Raw genomic sequence first — 18,567 nt, 5'->3', positions numbered from 1 at the left:
TTGGTGGAATATGAAAGATTACTGCTTAGTCGTAAATTGGTTTTTTAATCTTTTTTCAAAATAGGTATTTATGTTTTCAATGATTTTTTATATTGTACAAGTCCATACCGGTGTCCATTGCGCCCAAGGAGAGAGTGTATTCCGCTTGCGCTTCTCGATCCAAGGCCCTCAGTAGCGAAATTTCTCCCGTCGAGGCATTTATTTTGAAGGTATCCGGTTTTCCCTCCTTGATGAAGTACCTCACCAGCGAATTCAGCGGCGGCGTGTCAGCATCATACGCTTGCACGGTGATGACATACCCTCCATTGGGCGGAATGGTGTTCTCCATAACATAGGCCAAATAGGGTGAATCCAAAAACGTCGGTGGATTATCGTTGATATCCGACACCGAGATGACAATTTCGGCCGTATCGGCCCTCACCGCCTCCCCTCCGACATCCCCTGCACAATCCTCGGCCCGCACCGTCAACACATATCGCGATTTCCGCTCATAGTTCAGATTTTTGGCCACTCGCACAACACCCGTGTCTTCAGCAATACTAAAATCGCGGTTGGTATCACCGGAATTAATCGAGTACCGCACACGCCCGTTAAGACCGTCATCCACGTCCGTCGCGGACACCTGGAGGACACTGGCGCCGATCGAGGCGTTCTCGGCGATGGAAGCGCTGTACTGCTTCGGGTCGAAGACAGGACTGTTGTCGTTCTCGTCCAGGACCCGGACGAAAATCTTCGTATGGGTAGCCCGAGGAGGGTCCCCGCGGTCGCGAGCCGTTATGGAGAGGGTGTAGTTGTTCTTCGTTTCGCGGTCGATGCGACCGGAAACGCGCAATAAGCCGTCCACGGGACCCAAGGAGAAAGTGCCTGAAGAGGCGGAATCCGGCGATAGGGAGTACTCGATGTAACCGTTGCGTCCCTCGTCTTTGTCGATGGCCTTCACGGCCATCACCACGGTGTTGATGGGGATGTTCTCCGCCACCGAGGTCTCGTTCGGCGTGACGAACTCCGGGGACATGTCGTTCACGTCCTTCAGGATTATTGTCACCTGAAAGTAAAGGACTTGGCTAGTTTTGGGTACTCGAAATAATAGCAAGGGGGAAAATTCATTAACTTAAAATTTGAACAATTCCTATGAAAAATCACCTACAAAAAACAGACAACAAATTTTTACTCTTCTAAAATCATATTTTTTATATTTTTGTTATTAAATTGACGATAAAAGCATTTAAACAATAAAAAAATATTATGTTTTTGGATAATTACACTAAGCGACATGATTGTTCTAACAAGCATAATTTTTGGTAGCAGTCACGTCATTTGATTTATAACGGTAAAAATAAAATACCTCCAACGCGTCACATTTTTAATTAATATTTTTCTTTTGATAAATTTTAACCTAGGGCACTATTATGAAAAATTAAACTAAATTTTATCCATTACTACTGATTTGTAATCGCAAATCAATTTATTTTCGTAAGAAAATGTATCTAAGACAATATTTCCTTAAAGTAAGTGATGCAAAAACCCGATAAGAAATTGTTGTAAGACCTCATATCTGGAAAGTGATCCATAATAAAGTTTTTGTGCAAAAATTAAATACCTACGAATTATGCAACTGATTGAAATTCTTTTAAAAATGTAGTCCACAAATTTCTTGGCAATAATAGAAATGAAAATTATTCTATATTTACCTAAAAACTATTGGAAAATTGTAAAACACTTGGCTGCCGAATGTCTCCAAAAAGTGCATTTTTGAATTCGATTTCTTTCAAAACTTAAAGACTGTAAATGATAAAGAAAAGACTTCTGCAAAAGGATAACTTTACTCCTCATAAAAAAACAAAAACGAAATTCTTGAAAATATTTCTTTGTTCAACTTATTTATCTAGTGTTCCATTTTGTGTAGTTTAGAATTAGACATGGTTTAATACATTTTTTTAGTTTAGTTTACATAGTGAATATGAGTGATTACTTCGACCACTCTTTAAATATAAAAACCAAAATACGATAACAAAAAAAAAACCTTTCGTGATGGAGAATTTTAGTGATCATTTTTAGATTTTCTGAACAAAATTACATAGGATACATGTATTTTTATCAATGTTAAAAGAAAATTAAAACTAGTATTGATGCTATAAAAGGTTCCAACATCAAGAACTAAACTTTTTTGTGTCAATTTTAATAAAAAATAAATTTTTGCTAAAAGTGGTGGTAAGAGAGCTTTCGTTTTTGATTAAATATGAGAAGAAAATTGGAGTGAATCTTCACATATGTGAGGAGAGTGAGGCTGTTAAACACTCGAAATTTCCTCGAAGGAGTCTTAATCAAATAACATGCGGACAGTAACTAAAAGTACGTGCATCTGAAAACTCGTCTGCCGTTTACAATTAAGTCTTTGGTAAACAGCGAGAGGTGCTAGGTCATTAAGTTGGTTGATTTACCCATGATGTAGTGTTTACTGTGTCAACAACGTCGTCAACATGTTAACACCCTTGTATACGTTTTTAACATATCTTTATTTTCGAATAATGATCAGAGTGATTCAGACCGCAAATTTCCATTTTTCCATTTTGTATCTGAAAGGAAATGTGCATAACTAACTACCTGTACCGTCGAGGATAGTCGCTGATCGGGAGGTTTCGCTTGATCAGTCGCCGTTACCACCAAATTGTACAAGCCTTGCCGTTCCCTGTCCAGTTCTTTCTTAGTTATAACGGTTCCATTCTGTGTCATTTCAAAATCGCCGTTTTCGTCCCCCGCCGTAATACTAAAGACGATCTTTCCGTTGTCGCCTGTAAAAAAAAATTGCCGATTATCGTCGAGAATATTGATGTTGTTTAATGAATATTCCGGGTGTTCCGAACGACTCATTATGTTATCTGAAAGACTCAAATACAGCAAATGTAATTGGGAAATTTCTTAATGGTTTTAATCTGACGACATTTATTCGCTGATAGGCGCGCTTTGACCGTTATCTCAATATAAATTTAGCAAAATAAGCTCTGATTCAAAATTTTTAATTAGAAAATTTCACATTTACATATCTTAATCGAATCGACGCGTGATTTTTGTTTGGCTTTTGTAATTCCGCGACCCCGAGGTCGCGACTATTGTCTGCAATGTCGTGTTTATTATTACACTGTGTTGGTTTAAGGCCCTGTAATCTGCGCACCGCGCAACACTCCCTTGTATAGATTGAAAGTTTTTCCTTGAAAAAATCGCAATTTACAAAAGTCTCACCTGAATCCAAATCTGTGGCACTCACAGTGACAATATGAGTTGCAAGTGAGACGTTTTCGAAAATTTCGTTGGTGTAGGACATGGGATCAAAGAGAGGAGTATTGTCGTTGAGGTCCAGGACGTTGCAATAAACCGTCAAAGTGCTGGAAAGGGCCGGATGTCCTGCATCTTGGGCTTGCACCACCAAAATGTAGTGCTGCACCTAAAAAACATTTTTTAAACGATTAATTTGAGCAATTTTGTTTTTTGCTACCGCGTTGTTTATTTTGTTTGATTAAGCAAATAAAAATGATTTCTCGCGACATTTGGTGATTTTATGGGCTCGTTATGGATGAGGCAACGACGGAAGCTGGTCTCGATAAGAATTTTACGAGCCGGTAATTTCAAATTACGTTAATTAGTGCGTTCGTTATTCTTTTAGGGAAATTTATACGATATCATCTGCCGATGACATGCAATTATCTAGTTTGATTTTACCATTTACACGTGTACTATTGCAATTTGTAATGACACTTTTGTTTTAATTGGAAATTGATTGCAAGTAGATTGAAAAAATGAATTTATTAAGAAACAGGTTCTCTTGTTTATCTTGAAATTTTCATAGTTGTATGTACGTAATTATAAAAAGTGAGTTAGTATTTGTATTTTGTCTACTTCTAGTTCTAGATGTATGTCACAATTATCATCCCCGTGACAAAAAACAAGTCGTTTTAGTGGAACCTGTCCTGTTGCAGTTTCTAGTTTTTGTCACCGCATCGGTCGCCATCGTCGAAGAGATTCATTAGCCAAAACAAGAGACCATATGTCTTATCAAATTTATTTATATTAAACGCACCTCCGTTACGATATATCATCTTGCTTTACTTATAAACGTTAAATTAGTTCTGATAATTATGCTCGACAATTACGAGCAAGTGGTTTAGCCCACGCAGCGGCCTCCATGAACTCCGCCATTATTATAGATCACGCTCACTCATAGACAACTATTTCAGATAATATTCAAGTTGTGTAACCTCCAAAACATGGAACATTTCCTTGGTAAAAATTCTTGAAAACTGTAAAAGCTCTCTTTGTGTGGCACTAGCGTTAATTTGTATTCCGGTCTCACTCTGACTTACGGCTGAAACGATTAACGTTTTTCAGCATTAATTAGTTGTTTTTTCGACACCACACACAATTCTAGCTTTGCTACATTGCGACGTATCACAATACGAAATGTTTTATAACTTTGTTTAGCAGTAGATAAAAAGTTTTCCATAAAATATACCATCATCGATTCGGGACGCTTCATGTATACAAGATAATGTGTTGCAATACCACCTTGTTTGAACCGTCTCTTTCTTTAACCTGAACCAGTCAAAGAGGTCCTTAACAACCACAAGCAGAACAAAAAGGCTAACTATTGTCAACACAACGCTGTGGTTATTTTTAACCGAAACGTTGAGCGAAAAAACGCGATTTTAAACCTATGATGAAATGAACCACAATCCACGCTTTGTACGTATGCACGTGTACTGCACAAGATTCCCAATAATAGCGCAAAAACTCATTAAAATAAAACTAGCCTTCGGATTGTTTTAAGCACGTATTTTCAATAAAACACTGAAACGACAATTAGTTGGGTTATTAACGATTGGCTATCCATAAACATTTTGGTAAAAAATTAGTAGTATAGCTTATTTCCACAAATACTTATTTTTTTTAACTAAAAACTTCTGTGATTATCAAATATTTCTTTTCTACCTGTCAATATGTACAAAAATCATCTAAGAGGCAATCAGGATGTTAAAAGAATTGAGAAAAAATGTTGACTTTTGTAAATTTATGTTTTCTGAAAAAAAATTATTAAATAGGTACCTGAAAATGGAAATTGCTATCGTATTAATAGATGAAAACTTCAAGTAAATCATATTTCAACGAAATTTATCCACTTTCTTGATTAGGAAACTTATCTCAAAGTAAGGTTTTTGTATAAATTCACTGTCGTACTTCAACTATAATAATTAGTTTTGCATTCAGAATACTTCACTTTATCGAATGGACAATTTTATTTGATTTTACTGTGTGATGCTTAATATTTTTTTGTTCATATTATAAGCTCACAATTGCAAAATGTTCAGGTTCATTGTCAGCTTTAATTTCAAATAAAAAAAATGTCTTCCTTCAAACACTTTCTCAAATATTTGTATTTAATTGCCACGGCACCAGCCACAGATAAATAAAGGATACTTGAAAGTCAAAAAGTTTTAAAATTTAACTAGCAGACTTTAAATTTACCAAAACAAAAAAACTTTCAAATAAATACACGTTGCAATATGACAAAAAGCTCGTTTTGGAAAAGAAGATTAATCATTTCTAAAAAAAAAAAAAAAATTATGTTTTTACGTATATTTATTTTTCTTACCTTTATAATAAATTACATAAAATACGTTTTACTTTTTTATTGCTACTCTAATTTATTCTTTTCATTTAGTTAACGTCTGTAATTAGCTTATCTTGTAAATTTTTAAATTACAAAAATACTCTTGTTGATAAACTAATAAAGTTGCATTAAGAAATAAACCACAAAAAACGATAAAATAAAAATTTGTGTAGAAAACAAAAGTATGGTCATTTAGGAATTGCAAAATTTACTTTTTTTTATTAACACTATACAGGATGTTAAAAAAAGATTGTAAAATATTTAAGGAGGTAATAGTATGGACTAAAATAAACATAGGTCCTCAAAGTAACGATTAAATATCGAATATGAATATTTTTAAAATTTTTACTAGAAGCTTCTCTTTTTTGTTTAAACAGAATGCAACTAAATATTTTAACAAACGAATAATTTGGTCTTATTACTTTGTAAACCCATGTCAATTAAGACTTTTTGTTTTAGTTCTCCTGAAATATTTTACAATCTTTTTATAACAAAGCATTATTTTTCAAAATTTTATCAAAAGAAAATTACCCAATTTTATCAGTATTTAAATTCCATTTTTCTGCTTTCCCTCGTCCAGCCCCGTTTTCCTAGACTTTTGAACTCAAAAACTAAGGGATATTATTTTATCAAACCTGATTTAAAAAATGCCTCCAAATATTAACCATCATCCTTTTTCATACTCTGTTGTTTTTATGTTTTAATCAAAATAAATCAAAAGTCTTTTAGTGATTTCAACATTAAGTTTAAAGCAAACTTTGCTTACCTCTTCATAGTCCAAGCGCGACGTGAGGGTGAAAACCCCCGTTTGGGGGTTGAGGGAGAACACGTCGTTGGCCCAGTCGCTGATGACTGAATAGGTGAGCTGTGCGTTAATTCCCAAATCGGCGTCGACGGCTTTCACTTGTCCCACTTTATGGCCCCTTTGTGCATTTTCCGGAATGTCGAAGGAGTATGCAGTTTCGAGGAAAGCAGGAGGGTTGTCGTTGGTATCAGTGATCTGAAAGAAATCCTCGCGCTTGAATTGAGATTGAAATGCGGAACTCGTTTTGGGCGAAGGAGGCGTTCTCCACCATTATGCAGTTACCGTGGCTGCAGTTTATCATAGTTGCCACCGCAGATGCAGATCCGACAGATTTCATACTAACTGCGAGGGAGCAACGAACTGTAATTGTCGATGGCATTGCTCGATTATTCTATACTGACGCGATTAATGGCCAAGCTCGCGTGGAAAATATCACAACAACAATTCAAAAGATACTTAGACTAAGTATTACTAACCTGTACAGTGAGAACGGTGTCTGTGTGTTGATTCCCGTCACTTGCCCTCACTGTCAACTTGTAAACATCTTTGGTTTCTCGATCCAAGGAGTCGACCAAAGTTAGAAGTCCGGTGTTTTTGTCCAAGACGAAATGCCCATCGTCTCCACGGATCAAAGAGTATTCTAGGACCCCGATGGTGTCAGGGTCATCGGCCTTAACAGTAGCCACGGACTGGCCAGGCCCCAGGTCTTCCGATATGGAGTAGTATAAAGGAGTATCCTTGAAGGAGGGTGGACTGTCGTTCTTGTCGAGGACTTTGATCTGGATCTGGAACAAGAAACGTAGTTATCATTTGTTGGAAGGAATGAATCTACGTGATTATGTTCAAGATATAAATACTTGATTTTCTTGTTGTACTCATTTTAATTTGATTGCAATCTCTCGCATGGGACTAATTGGTTCTATTGATTTATAATAAGTCAACAAGTGATGGTTTTATTGATTCTCAAAGACAAGTAGAGTTTTACGGAAATGTAAATGGCTCGAGTGTCGGTTAGCTTAACCGCTGATAATTACATTGTTTTTTTAACGGCGGTCGTAAAGATGTAAAGCCAACACAAAAATGATGTTAGCCATCATTTAAATCATCGTTCGCTCCTCAGGAATTACACAATCAAGGCTTTCGAGCCGATGTTTTATTCATGATATCGATAGTTTTGAGCGCATATATTAGGCAAGTCAAACGGCCCAAAAATCGCGCCAGGGGCGCATTCGCCTAATTGCCCGTCCAAATTGGATCTCACAGAAGCCGTCCATCATTCCATAGTGTCTACGTCTCGTCACGCAGCCAAAGAATGGGACTTTCCGAGAAGGCAGCGGACAAGTCCCGAAGTGACGAAAACAAGTATACATTTAGTTAATACTCGGGTCTCTCATTAGTATTCTCCGCGAATTAATCCAAAAACAGAACGGCAAAAGATACCGACAACATTCATCGGCGTACATTCCGACTCAGTTCATTTCAGCCGCTAAACGACGTCAACCAGCACTGCAAATATTTCAAAATCGTACTGAAAAACTGCACAACCGAACAGACGAGACTCATAAACATCCAACGGGGAATGCACACAGGGACGGACTCAACGAGACAACCACACTCAAACGCTTTTACAAAGCTTTTTACATTCAAAGTTTTCGCTAAATTATTACAACATCGACAAAAAGACAAACTAAAAACTTTCTCCGATCTCCATTTTGTCAACAATTAATCACTCTGACAACATGCGATAACACAAACCGATTTGTCTATTCTTTTTTTCGACATCTCACCTATCACGTTACAAGAATTTGAATCCGTTACCGAAATAAATGGTCTTTGCAAATTCTACAATTTTAATCAAGTGTTTGTCAATCAATTGAAAATTTATAACGCTTATTATAAATGTAGGAAGAATTGAGCTCAGTCACGTAACATTACCTACTGTTGTTTTTTTTTAATTTGTTGTAGATGCAGTGGATAAAAATTTATGATAATCACTCCAACTGGTTTGTCCGTATTTAGACTCAATCTGAATATTTCTGATAAAACATATAGATCGATTAACGTTTATGTAAATCAAATTAACTGTGAAAGTAGTTGGGAATGTGTCGTGACGTATGGAAATCGCAGCTTTTGTCTTTCTTGGTCTCATACAGGCGTTCACATTGTCATCAAGTCCTTTTCTTGTCCCATCGTTGCTCAGATACCCAGACAGGTTATACAGGTCAAGGGTACGACTTGTTATGTTGGTATTACAATGCGGCAATGCGATATGTCTGTACCACCATGCAAATAAATAACTCGTCATAATTCACTCCATCAACCGAGCTTTCGGTTTTACTATCGAACTCAGCAATATTTCAGGTGCGTGCATTTTGTTCAAAATCAATGAAATAAAAAACTGTTGAGATTCGTTTGAAAAAAACGGATCGCCGTCTTATATCTAAACGACCTCGCTTACTTAGAATAATTGGCAATAAAGACTAAATTGGGGGTCGATAATTCAACGAGATGGAAGTGGAAATTGGATTTAATAAAAAAAACAACCGGTAGTAAATCTAAAGTAGTCTTTCTTGTACATTCATAAAACCTTCAAAATCGCAGATTAAAATAATGTATTCGATAAACAGATTCCAATAAATATATGATAAGCACTTGATACACGAAATGCTACTTAAAATTGCTCCAGTAGATTATCTCAACAGGCCATACCCAAGGATTCTTTGTGATTACATGCATCATCCGCTCGGGCGTTCGCGATTCTTGCGCGCTGCAAGAATTAATGACTTTTATTTCTCATTTTGGGATGTCAGGCGCATAATGTAACATCGCTTCTTTAACCACTTCCAAATTTTCAAAAAGAAATCTCTCCTCAGCTCCGAATAAGATTGCATGTTTTACTACAGTTCCTGGTTTCACGCCCGAACACTTGATTTTCCCACATTTTGAGAAAAAAAACATTGGTGTTTCAATACTTTTGAATGTAGGTAAGTAGGTAAATTAAACAAATCATTATTTCATAACTTATTTTGTATAACATTTGAATCTTTACATTGAAACAGTGACGACCCTAACAGAAAGTAAGTTTTTCCACCCTAATTTCAAAAACGAAAGTGGCCAACTACCTACGTCTCGGGGAGGTAAAAATTTTAGCTCCCTCATCTGTCAAAATTACAATAAAAATTTGTAATAGGGAAATTGGGATATCAAGAAAAATTGTTAGCCTTGTAATACAAATAACCATTATTCATGTTGCAATGACTAAATTTTCAAAAAACGGCGTGTTAAAAAAATATTGATTATGTTGCCGTTCTTAAAGTCTCAGTAGGTATAGGAAAGAAAAGTACACAACCCAAAAGTCAAACTATACTACTCCAAAAAATTAAATTTTTGTCTGTGCTACGGTTATCACGTAATCCTAAGTTATAAGGCGAGAAAAAAATCTATTTTTTTGTTTTTGCTTTTGGTCCACGGACGTGGGAATTTTTTTTTAGTTAAGTCAATGCATGGGCCGGATAGCCTGTTCATTCATCTTTAATATGCATTTTTCATATTCTCTTTACATCAATTTGTCGGTCAGATATCTGACTTTAGATGAAAAAAGATCCTTTTGTCTTTGATCATCGATGTCTCAGCCATCAATGACCACACAGAGAATATAAGGGTAGTGTAAAAAACTGGAATAAATGTCTTGCAAGATCCTTTTATAACTTTTTGAATTTTTTTTTTCATCCTCAACATTGATTTAAAGAAAAGAGAGAAAAGTTGCTTTTGGGTTGTTTTAGTAAATCTACTGCGTCACTAATGGATGGGGAGACTAATGTTTTTAGGTTTTTTTACAGCTTAATGTACCCCTCATATTCCTGTAAATTTTTACATCGATCCATCAAACGATTTTCTCGGACCGATTGATCAAAGTTTTACAAAAGAATTAAAGGAACAATTGTACATATTGTTTCTGAATATTGTCTAATCTTTGTCAAAATGAGAAAAACAATTTGTTTTCAGCTTTTTTACAATTCTACATGATTGATTAATTAAATTTGGAAAAAAAGGAAATTCGAAAGAATTTCAAAAATTTATTTTTGTTTTTTTTTTCAAAAATTAATCAGTAGTTTCTTGAATTTTTTTTGCAAATATCAAGAAAAAAATTTTGTTTGTTTTTCTCATTTTGACGAAGATTAGACAATATTCAGCGACAATATGTACAATTGTTCCTTTAATTCTTTTGTAAAACTTTGATCAATCGGTCCGAGACATCGGTTTGATGGATCGATTTAAAAATTTACAGGAATATGAGGGGTACATTAAGCTGTAAAAACACCTAAAAACATTAGTCTCCCCATCAATATTAGTGAATACGCAGTAGATTTACTAAAACAACGCAAAAAGTTACTTTTCTCTCTTTCCTTTAAATCAATGTTGAGGATGAAAAAAAAAATTTTTTCAAAAAGTTACAAAAAGATCTTATAAGACATTTATTCCAGTTTTTGACACTACCCTTATATTCTCTGTGTGGTCGTTGATTGCTGAGATATCGATGATCAAAGACAAAAGAAACTTTTTTCATTTAAAGTCAGATATCTCAGCGACAAATTGACGTAAAGAAAATAAGAAAAAAGCACATTAAAGATGAATGAACAGACTATCCGGCCTATTCATTGACTTAACTAAAAAAAAAAAATCCCCATGTCCGTGGACCAAAAGCAAAAACAAAAAAAAATAGATTTTTTTTTTCTCGAGCTATTACTTAGGATTACGTGATAACCGTAGCACAGAAAAAATTTTGCCAAAAGATCTCAAAACTAGAAACTTAAAGCTTCATTTTTTTTAAATTTAGATACGACCATTTTTCGATGAGTTACACCCTTTCAAAAATCACCAAAAAATTTAGGAAAATTTTTTGTTCCTTTAATTTTTTGGAATAGGTAGTGTACTTTATTAAATTAGCACATTTGACCCCACGATATTTTTTTAATATTTTTTTTAAGTGTAATCATTAGTGTCTATAAAACAAAAAAAGTATTCACTGAAATTACTTACTTTATAAAATTTAAAAAAAAACAAGTGTAGAAATGTAATTCGCCCTACTAAATACAGCATATTACTAAAACAACTTAAAACAACTACACATTTTCAATCCTTTGTAAAGATAAAACATTACTTTAAAAAATTATCTGCCACGTAGACACTAACAATTTTTGAAGAAAATATACACTTGCACATAGATATGAGTTATATTCAAAAATAGGACATTAATTTCTTGTCATTGTAAACTACTAAAGCGCCATTTGCTAGACAATACAAAAATTTGTTTAGGTTGTAAAAACTCTTTTTCATATTAATGTGCATCAAGTAAATTGTATAATTATAAATGCATCTTTAATTTAAAGGCCAATTCACACAAATAGTGTCATTAATGTCATTCAGAACAAATTTAATCACATCAATAATGACATAAAATTTTATGTTTGCCACCCTATGTTAATTACGTTGTTAGCTTTAGTTATTTTTTGCTACCTCAAAAACTGGGATACACATTTTTAGAAAGGATTGAAGTCAGGATTGTTTGAATTTTCGCATGGTGGCCAACTTACAATAATCCCTTTCAACGACTATAATATCACTGCATAAGTCTAAAAAATATTTTTCCAATTTGGTTGTGAAATGCAACCATTGTGATATGTCATTTTAGTTATCAAATGTGCTCAATTTTATCACTAGTTATAAAATATGACATTATTTTGGCAATACTGTTAAAAAGTGAGATGATTTTGTATGATTTTGGAAAATTATTGAAATCACAGATTTAAAATTCGAATTTGATGCTTATGCTTTTCACAACCAAATTGGAAAAAATCTTTATGAAACACAATGCAAATGTCTGTGAAAACCACGCTCATTTTGTAACTTGTTGCATAAATACCTATTTTAAAACTGTACTTAAAGAGTACAGTGGGACGAAATGGATTATTTCCACCATCATCATTGAAATCTCTGGGTTGCTCGTCTTATCACCTATTGAATTCTCCACTGAAATAGTATAACATTGTCATTGCAAGCTTCTGCTGAGTGATTATTCCATAGAAGCTTGATATTTTAACAGTTCTTGATGAATATTACACGTAAACAATGCATTTTTTTATTTTCTAACATATTTTGCACCATTATTAAAATCTCTGGGTTTCTCGCCTGATGCTTGCACACATATTGAAATTTCTGTTGACATCAAAGCAACAATTTTTCATTTATGTTACAAATAAGTAGATAAATGAGAGATATTGTGGCATTTTTAAAAAGCGAATCTCGGTGTTTGTTGAGCAATTTTTTATGTATGATTCATATGGGTATAAGTGTCGCGATGTCGCATGGTTTGTGCGTTAGAGTTCGGAAGCGCTGGCAATGTTTGGGCATCGACAAACACACGTCCTCCATCGGTAAACGCCGAGCAATTCGTCTCGGGACATTAATCAACAGATCCGAGACTTAAAGCGTATTTCTGTCAACGCTAAAAAAACAAATTACTCCACATCTTAGTTCGCAGCTGAGACGTCTCTGTCAGCCATTTTGAATTCGTTTCGTCAACAATGGGCTTTTTTCATTGTTGTTTCCATGGTAACCGGATCGGAATTCGGTTTTTCAGTCCGGTCCGGAGCTTTTAATTTATTCAGAGTCCGAATTAAGCAGTGGGAAAATCGTAACAGAATTAAGTCGGCGGAATGTCTCTTGTCTAGGCGACGTCGTTCTTTATGAAATATCGAAATACATATCTCGAGTCGTTAACGATCTGAAAGAAACGATACGAATCGCGCTACAAGAGTCCAACCCGTGCAAGTCATCTTCGTGGTTCGCCTACGTCCGATTTCGTTTTAATTTTGCCAAACGTCATCGAAATTTCTGATAAATTTGTTATGTTAATGCAGCTGGAGACGTGCAGTCAAAATAAAGAATACATTTTAATTGTTACTGGACAGTCATTCGAGTTAATTGACCTTTTTCTTTGTGGTATTTTTTTCGACTTCCCATATTAATTCGTGTAATGAGATTTGGTAAAGACTCTGATTAGGCTCGCATTGAGAACGCGACCACAGTTGAATTATAAATTTAAAGATGACATTCAAAAAAGCAATGAACCGTTGCATTCCCCCAACTATTCGGTTTTCACAGAAAAAATCTTTCGACGGACACGACGTGATTTTGTGCAGGTATTTTCGAACGTTCGGTGAAGATCCACCGATTCGGTAGCGTAGGAGGCCGGCACAGTGTTTACAAACCGTGACAAGAACGCCTAGAGGCGGTCCTTTGCTTAAATTATCATAACTTCAGGCGACGATACCGGCAAATTTACGGTTTTCGGCTTTGCGTGTTTGGAAGAGAGACGACAAAACGATTCCTTGTTCGACTATGATGAAATCGTTGTTAAATAAAATTAATCCAAGCTTTTACATGCTCTCTTTTTCCTACGCATACAGATAGGTGATAACGGGTCTTGCCCCAACTTTGGTGGTTAGTTTCGTTTTGGGCCTTTTTTCGGATGCCTTACATGCTTGGAATTGTCTTTATCCGCCACGCGAGTCGTTTATAGCAGCCGTTTTATCGCTTTATTAGATGGCGAGGTCGTCGTAAACTGTCACACACGTTATTATTAATCTATTAATTCCGACCACTTGAAGAGACGCCATAAATACACTTACAACATTGTGAGCGTAAACATAGAGGCATTAATTACTGCAACCTTAACCTAATCAGCTTTGAAAAATTCTTAAAATAAGAGTTCTTCAAGTCCTGTAATCTGATAATCCAGCACCTGTTGTAAACTTCTGACCGTGGTAACAATCAACGAAAATACTAGAAAAGCTTGTTATTCCGGGCGGCCCGTCTGAGGCCTCCTTTCAAGGTGAGATACAGGCAGATAGAGCAAGATTAAAGTCTTTCCCTTTTCACCCAGACTGACAGCGAATCTTTTCATTCCGGCATTGGCCTTGGTTGTGGGCATTGTAACCGCACCAGCAACTTCTTGATGGCCGAATTCGACACAGATCCACTTTGAAATTTGGGAACCTGCTCGCGATGCTTTATTTGTGATTGGAAAAAGAATTTTTTCGTTTTTTTCAGCGTTTCACACGACCTCTAACTATTATACGAACACATCCAACAATAGGACAATAAAAACAAAATAGAAATGTATAACATCATCGACAAACGTCGAATTCAAGGAATAAAACACATTGCCACGCAAACCATGCAACAACACAAACACTATTGTGGAATTGAAACGTTCAGGCGGCGCATAAATTAAGACCGGATTGGTCAATTACTGAATCAGCATTTTCAGCAGCGTCCGTCACGCCATTGAATATCGGCGACAAGATTTACTAACATTTTAAAAACATGCTAGAGGAATAAATACAATAAGATTAAAACTAAGCAAGACTTAATTAATTTCGAGTCGGAGAAGATAATCATCTTTTTCCTGAAATATACCCACAACCAAACACTTGGTTCAAGGGATTTACAGGCAGTTCATTGTCTTAAATCTTGCCGCGAGTGACATGTACTCATGTTTATTGTGCGTCAGGTAGTAAAACTGAAATTAAACTTCTGAAGCTACGTTTTTATGTCGTGCACTTGGCGCTTTTCAATTAAAATTTTTGAATTTATTTTAAGCAAATCGATAGGCGCAATTTTAATTCTCGGTAATTCATCTACTTGTTAGACGTTTGATCACATGTTTGTGCGGGTTATGAGCGACCATCTACAATAACGAAAAAACAACAATCGGAAAGCTCTAGACACACGCGGCATTCTTCTGGTGATTTAAACGCGTGTGTTGCGAACGAACGCAACATCCGACAAACAAAAATTACACCGGTTTCAGGACAACTTGTCCGTTATAAAGTCGTACTGTAAGGTTCAATCTTGCCTAACAGCCGGCAAATTAAATGAACTAAAACCGGATTTTAGACTGAATTCATGCTACGTTAGACATAGGCACTAAGTAAAATGGATTTGGTATCAAGTTCCTTACCAACATATGTAACGTTTAAGGCACCACAAAAGTAGATAAAAATGAAACGCCTTGTCAGTCCGTGTGTTTCAAAGTTTTAAGTTATTACCACATCACAAAAGGAAAAATGCAACGTTTACTTTCCGGTAAATAAAGACATTATACCTACTCGCGTGTAATTACCGAGCAAAGACATCTTCCCACAAAACACCTAATAATGATCTTCCTCACCGAGTACGAAAATAGATAATTGATTATTTTTGTTGTTAATAAAAAACAATAAGTGTTTGTCAACATCGACAAACTCAGCCAAGCAGTGTTTTAATTTGTTAATGAGGGGTCTAAGAATAAATTTGTGCCTGACCTACCTGATCTAATTCTTGACCATCAGGTCGTAAAACTCTGCCATTTCATCCGCGTTTGAACCTGTTGCAGTGCAATTGGGAATAGTTTGTCTTCAATATTAATAATTTCTTGGTTGTAATAAATTAATTATGTAACAATATAAAGATATTAAGTATTCAAGAGTTGTTGTTTGTTCCCAGTTCATGGTGAATTGAATCGTGGAAGAATATCTAATGCCTCTTTCTCTCGAATGCGCTTATAAACTGAACATGTATTTTAATTGTAGTTATTTCGTTGCCTGCAACCATTGTGGTCCAGTAAAGGTCTGTTCTGGTAATCCAGTGTTTCAGGTCGATGAAGCATCCGTGCGCTTGCCATTAAACACATGCAAATGAATAATGTATTTCATATTTCTGAAAGTTTCAAAAGCTTAAGGCTCAATTGCTATGGAAGTTGTGCACTTAATATGATAAATAGAAGAATAATTGATTGCCGGTGAAGCGAAGCGATGTTGCCATTTCCCTCCATATCTCACGCGGAAAAATCTCGCGAGTGGGACGGTTTTTTCAGATGAGATCGTATCAATTTTAATGGTAAAAAACTTCGGCCATAATTTCGATACGAAAATCAAGCAGAAATATTTAGCCAACAAGGTAATTATTTAAGGTGGTACGGTCTATCATTATACAATTTGCATAAATTAAATGATTTTAGAAACAGATAGATGAATTTTTTCGGAATAAATTTTGGACACGGATCGCCGAAACGGTACGCAATTCCGAATTTATCTGACGATAATTACAATGCAAATAGGACGAAAAAAGTCATTAGAGTGCGGGTGGCCATTTCCCAACTTTGAAACTAAATCTTTACTTTTGCCATTCTATATTATCTCAAAGTCCCGACTGGAGAAAGGCGGATAACTCCTACGCAACTTTCTCTCACGTATACAGAAAATGCAACGAGGGTGAAAGAAAAAAAACACAGATCTTTGTTAACTGTTGTGAAATTGTTAACACTTTTTACCAATAATGCGACATTTCTGTATACTAAACTTATTATCCAACGAAAGAAATTTTCTAAAATTATTCATTTCGATTATCACTTGCCCTTCCTGTGTTTGTATAATTCTTTTTTAACAAAGGTGCCAAGATACTGAATTAATCAACCACACCGACTATGACAGACTACAAGTGGATTTTTCTGTTAGGTCGTCTGACTCTAGGTATCAACTCGACAGCCGACAATCGATACATTATAAAGAGCAAAAGTGAATATTAATCTTCATTATTCTGCTTGTAGTGCCGTAATGAACGCCGCCTACAAACTGAAGAGTCTGGTGATTGCTGTTGGGCGTGGTCGATTTACAATCGCATACTGTCACTTTTGTTTTCGGAGACCTTCTTACCGAATACTAAAGCTTCACCCACAAATAGGACAACAACAACTTTCCCAACTTCCTGCAAGAAAACGCTACTCGATAGTTTAAATATAGGAGTTTATTTATGATCCCACAAAACTCTACAATTACTCTTGCTTATACCGATTTGATTTATACAACTTGTTATTAACCAATACAATAAATCACGATTTCCTGTGACAAATTTTTAGTTTGCGTAAGCGATTGCTGAAAATAATCGAATCCTGTCCACTGGCCTTTCTGCATTCCACGTATTGCCACGCTAACGTGGACGAATCTACATTTTGCAAATAACTTTATAACCTAATTAGGTATATCATCCCATAATACTAAGAATATTCTTCTGCATGTCATGGATTGACTAGTCTCTAGTATACTAGTTAGTTATAGTGCTTATAGTTGCGGAAGCCTATTACTCGGTTAGCTACCCGTAGTTCTAATTATTCATTTATTAAAACAGCGATTGATATAATAACAAGAAATGAAGAGATTTTAAAAACAAATAATTTGCAAGTGCTTATTTATAGTATTATAGTTAAGTATATAAATAGGCGAGTATATTCAGCTGGTTTAATCGTGTGGTTTGAGAGTTATAGTTGCATTTGCTGGAATGGTGGTTTCGCCTCTCCTCTAATAAATATATAAGCATGTATATTACACGTGTAAGTGATAACTTAACATCTTATTAAAGCGGCTGCACGCAATAGTAGGGTTAAGTAGCCGAGTTCACGCCATTTTGGTATTTTGTCGGTGACGTGTGCATGGCGGGCATGCGCAGTGGGAGTTCACAGTTTGTGAGGTTATGAAAGTTTACGACTTTGCCGGCACGCCAATTATTACTCGGCAAAATAATTGGGAGTCGAGCAAGACTATAAACATCGACCGACCGGGATTGAGAAAAACGAATATGAACGAAATTAAATAAAGATCGGACGATGATAAAACTTGATGCGTTTAAGCGCAGGAATTATAACGCGTTTCCGAGATATTTCATGCCGATTTTTGACGTTAGAACGCTTAGCGCTCACTACGGGGTACAATTAAGTACCGACATTGATTCTAATAAGCCGAGCTGCTCCTCTTACGCGTTAAACCTCTGATTAATTTTACATTTCCGCATAAATGATTCTCTGTTAATTAGCAGACTATCAGCTGCAAATACACGCTACAAACGAGGAGCAGTTAGCTCTTTGTTACATAGAGAACTCAACAATGAAATTTTCTATTCTATTATAGGTAAACAGACATTTGCAAGTAAATTTTAATATTTTCTTAGAAAAACTAAGACTACGCAAGTACCAACCTACATATGACCAAACATGGTCGTGCCC

The 18,567-nt window shown here is 35.5% G+C and overlaps 1 protein-coding gene across 2 annotated transcripts in view; it reads right to left on the bottom strand.

The window, feature by feature from the left end:
• LOC123004960 (cadherin-related tumor suppressor) overlaps positions 1-18,567 on the bottom strand; it is a 53,870-nt gene that overhangs the window by 12,488 nt on the left and 22,815 nt on the right. The window contains exons 2-6 of one of the 2 annotated variants that reach the window (XM_044398518.1): positions 6,944-7,252; positions 6,429-6,662; positions 3,241-3,442; positions 2,605-2,792; positions 109-1,045 (exon numbers count right to left, since the gene is read on the bottom strand). In XM_044398518.1, the coding sequence (XP_044254453.1) occupies positions 109-1,045; positions 2,605-2,792; positions 3,241-3,442; positions 6,429-6,662; positions 6,944-7,252 (1,870 nt within the window). The remainder of the gene's footprint in view (positions 1-108; positions 1,046-2,604; positions 2,793-3,240; positions 3,443-6,428; positions 6,663-6,943; positions 7,253-18,567) is intronic. The other variant, XM_044398519.1, reaches the window with a different exon arrangement.

This window comes from Tribolium madens, unplaced genomic scaffold, assembly GCF_015345945.1.
Source record: "Tribolium madens isolate multiple individuals breed KSU strain unplaced genomic scaffold, Tmad_KSU_1.1 Scaffold_20;HRSCAF=117;Tcas5.2_LG4, whole genome shotgun sequence".
Taxonomy (NCBI): Eukaryota; Metazoa; Arthropoda; class Insecta; order Coleoptera; family Tenebrionidae; genus Tribolium; species Tribolium madens.
Note: the sequence above shows the minus strand (reverse complement) of the source record. Positions and strands in the feature narration are given on the sequence as shown.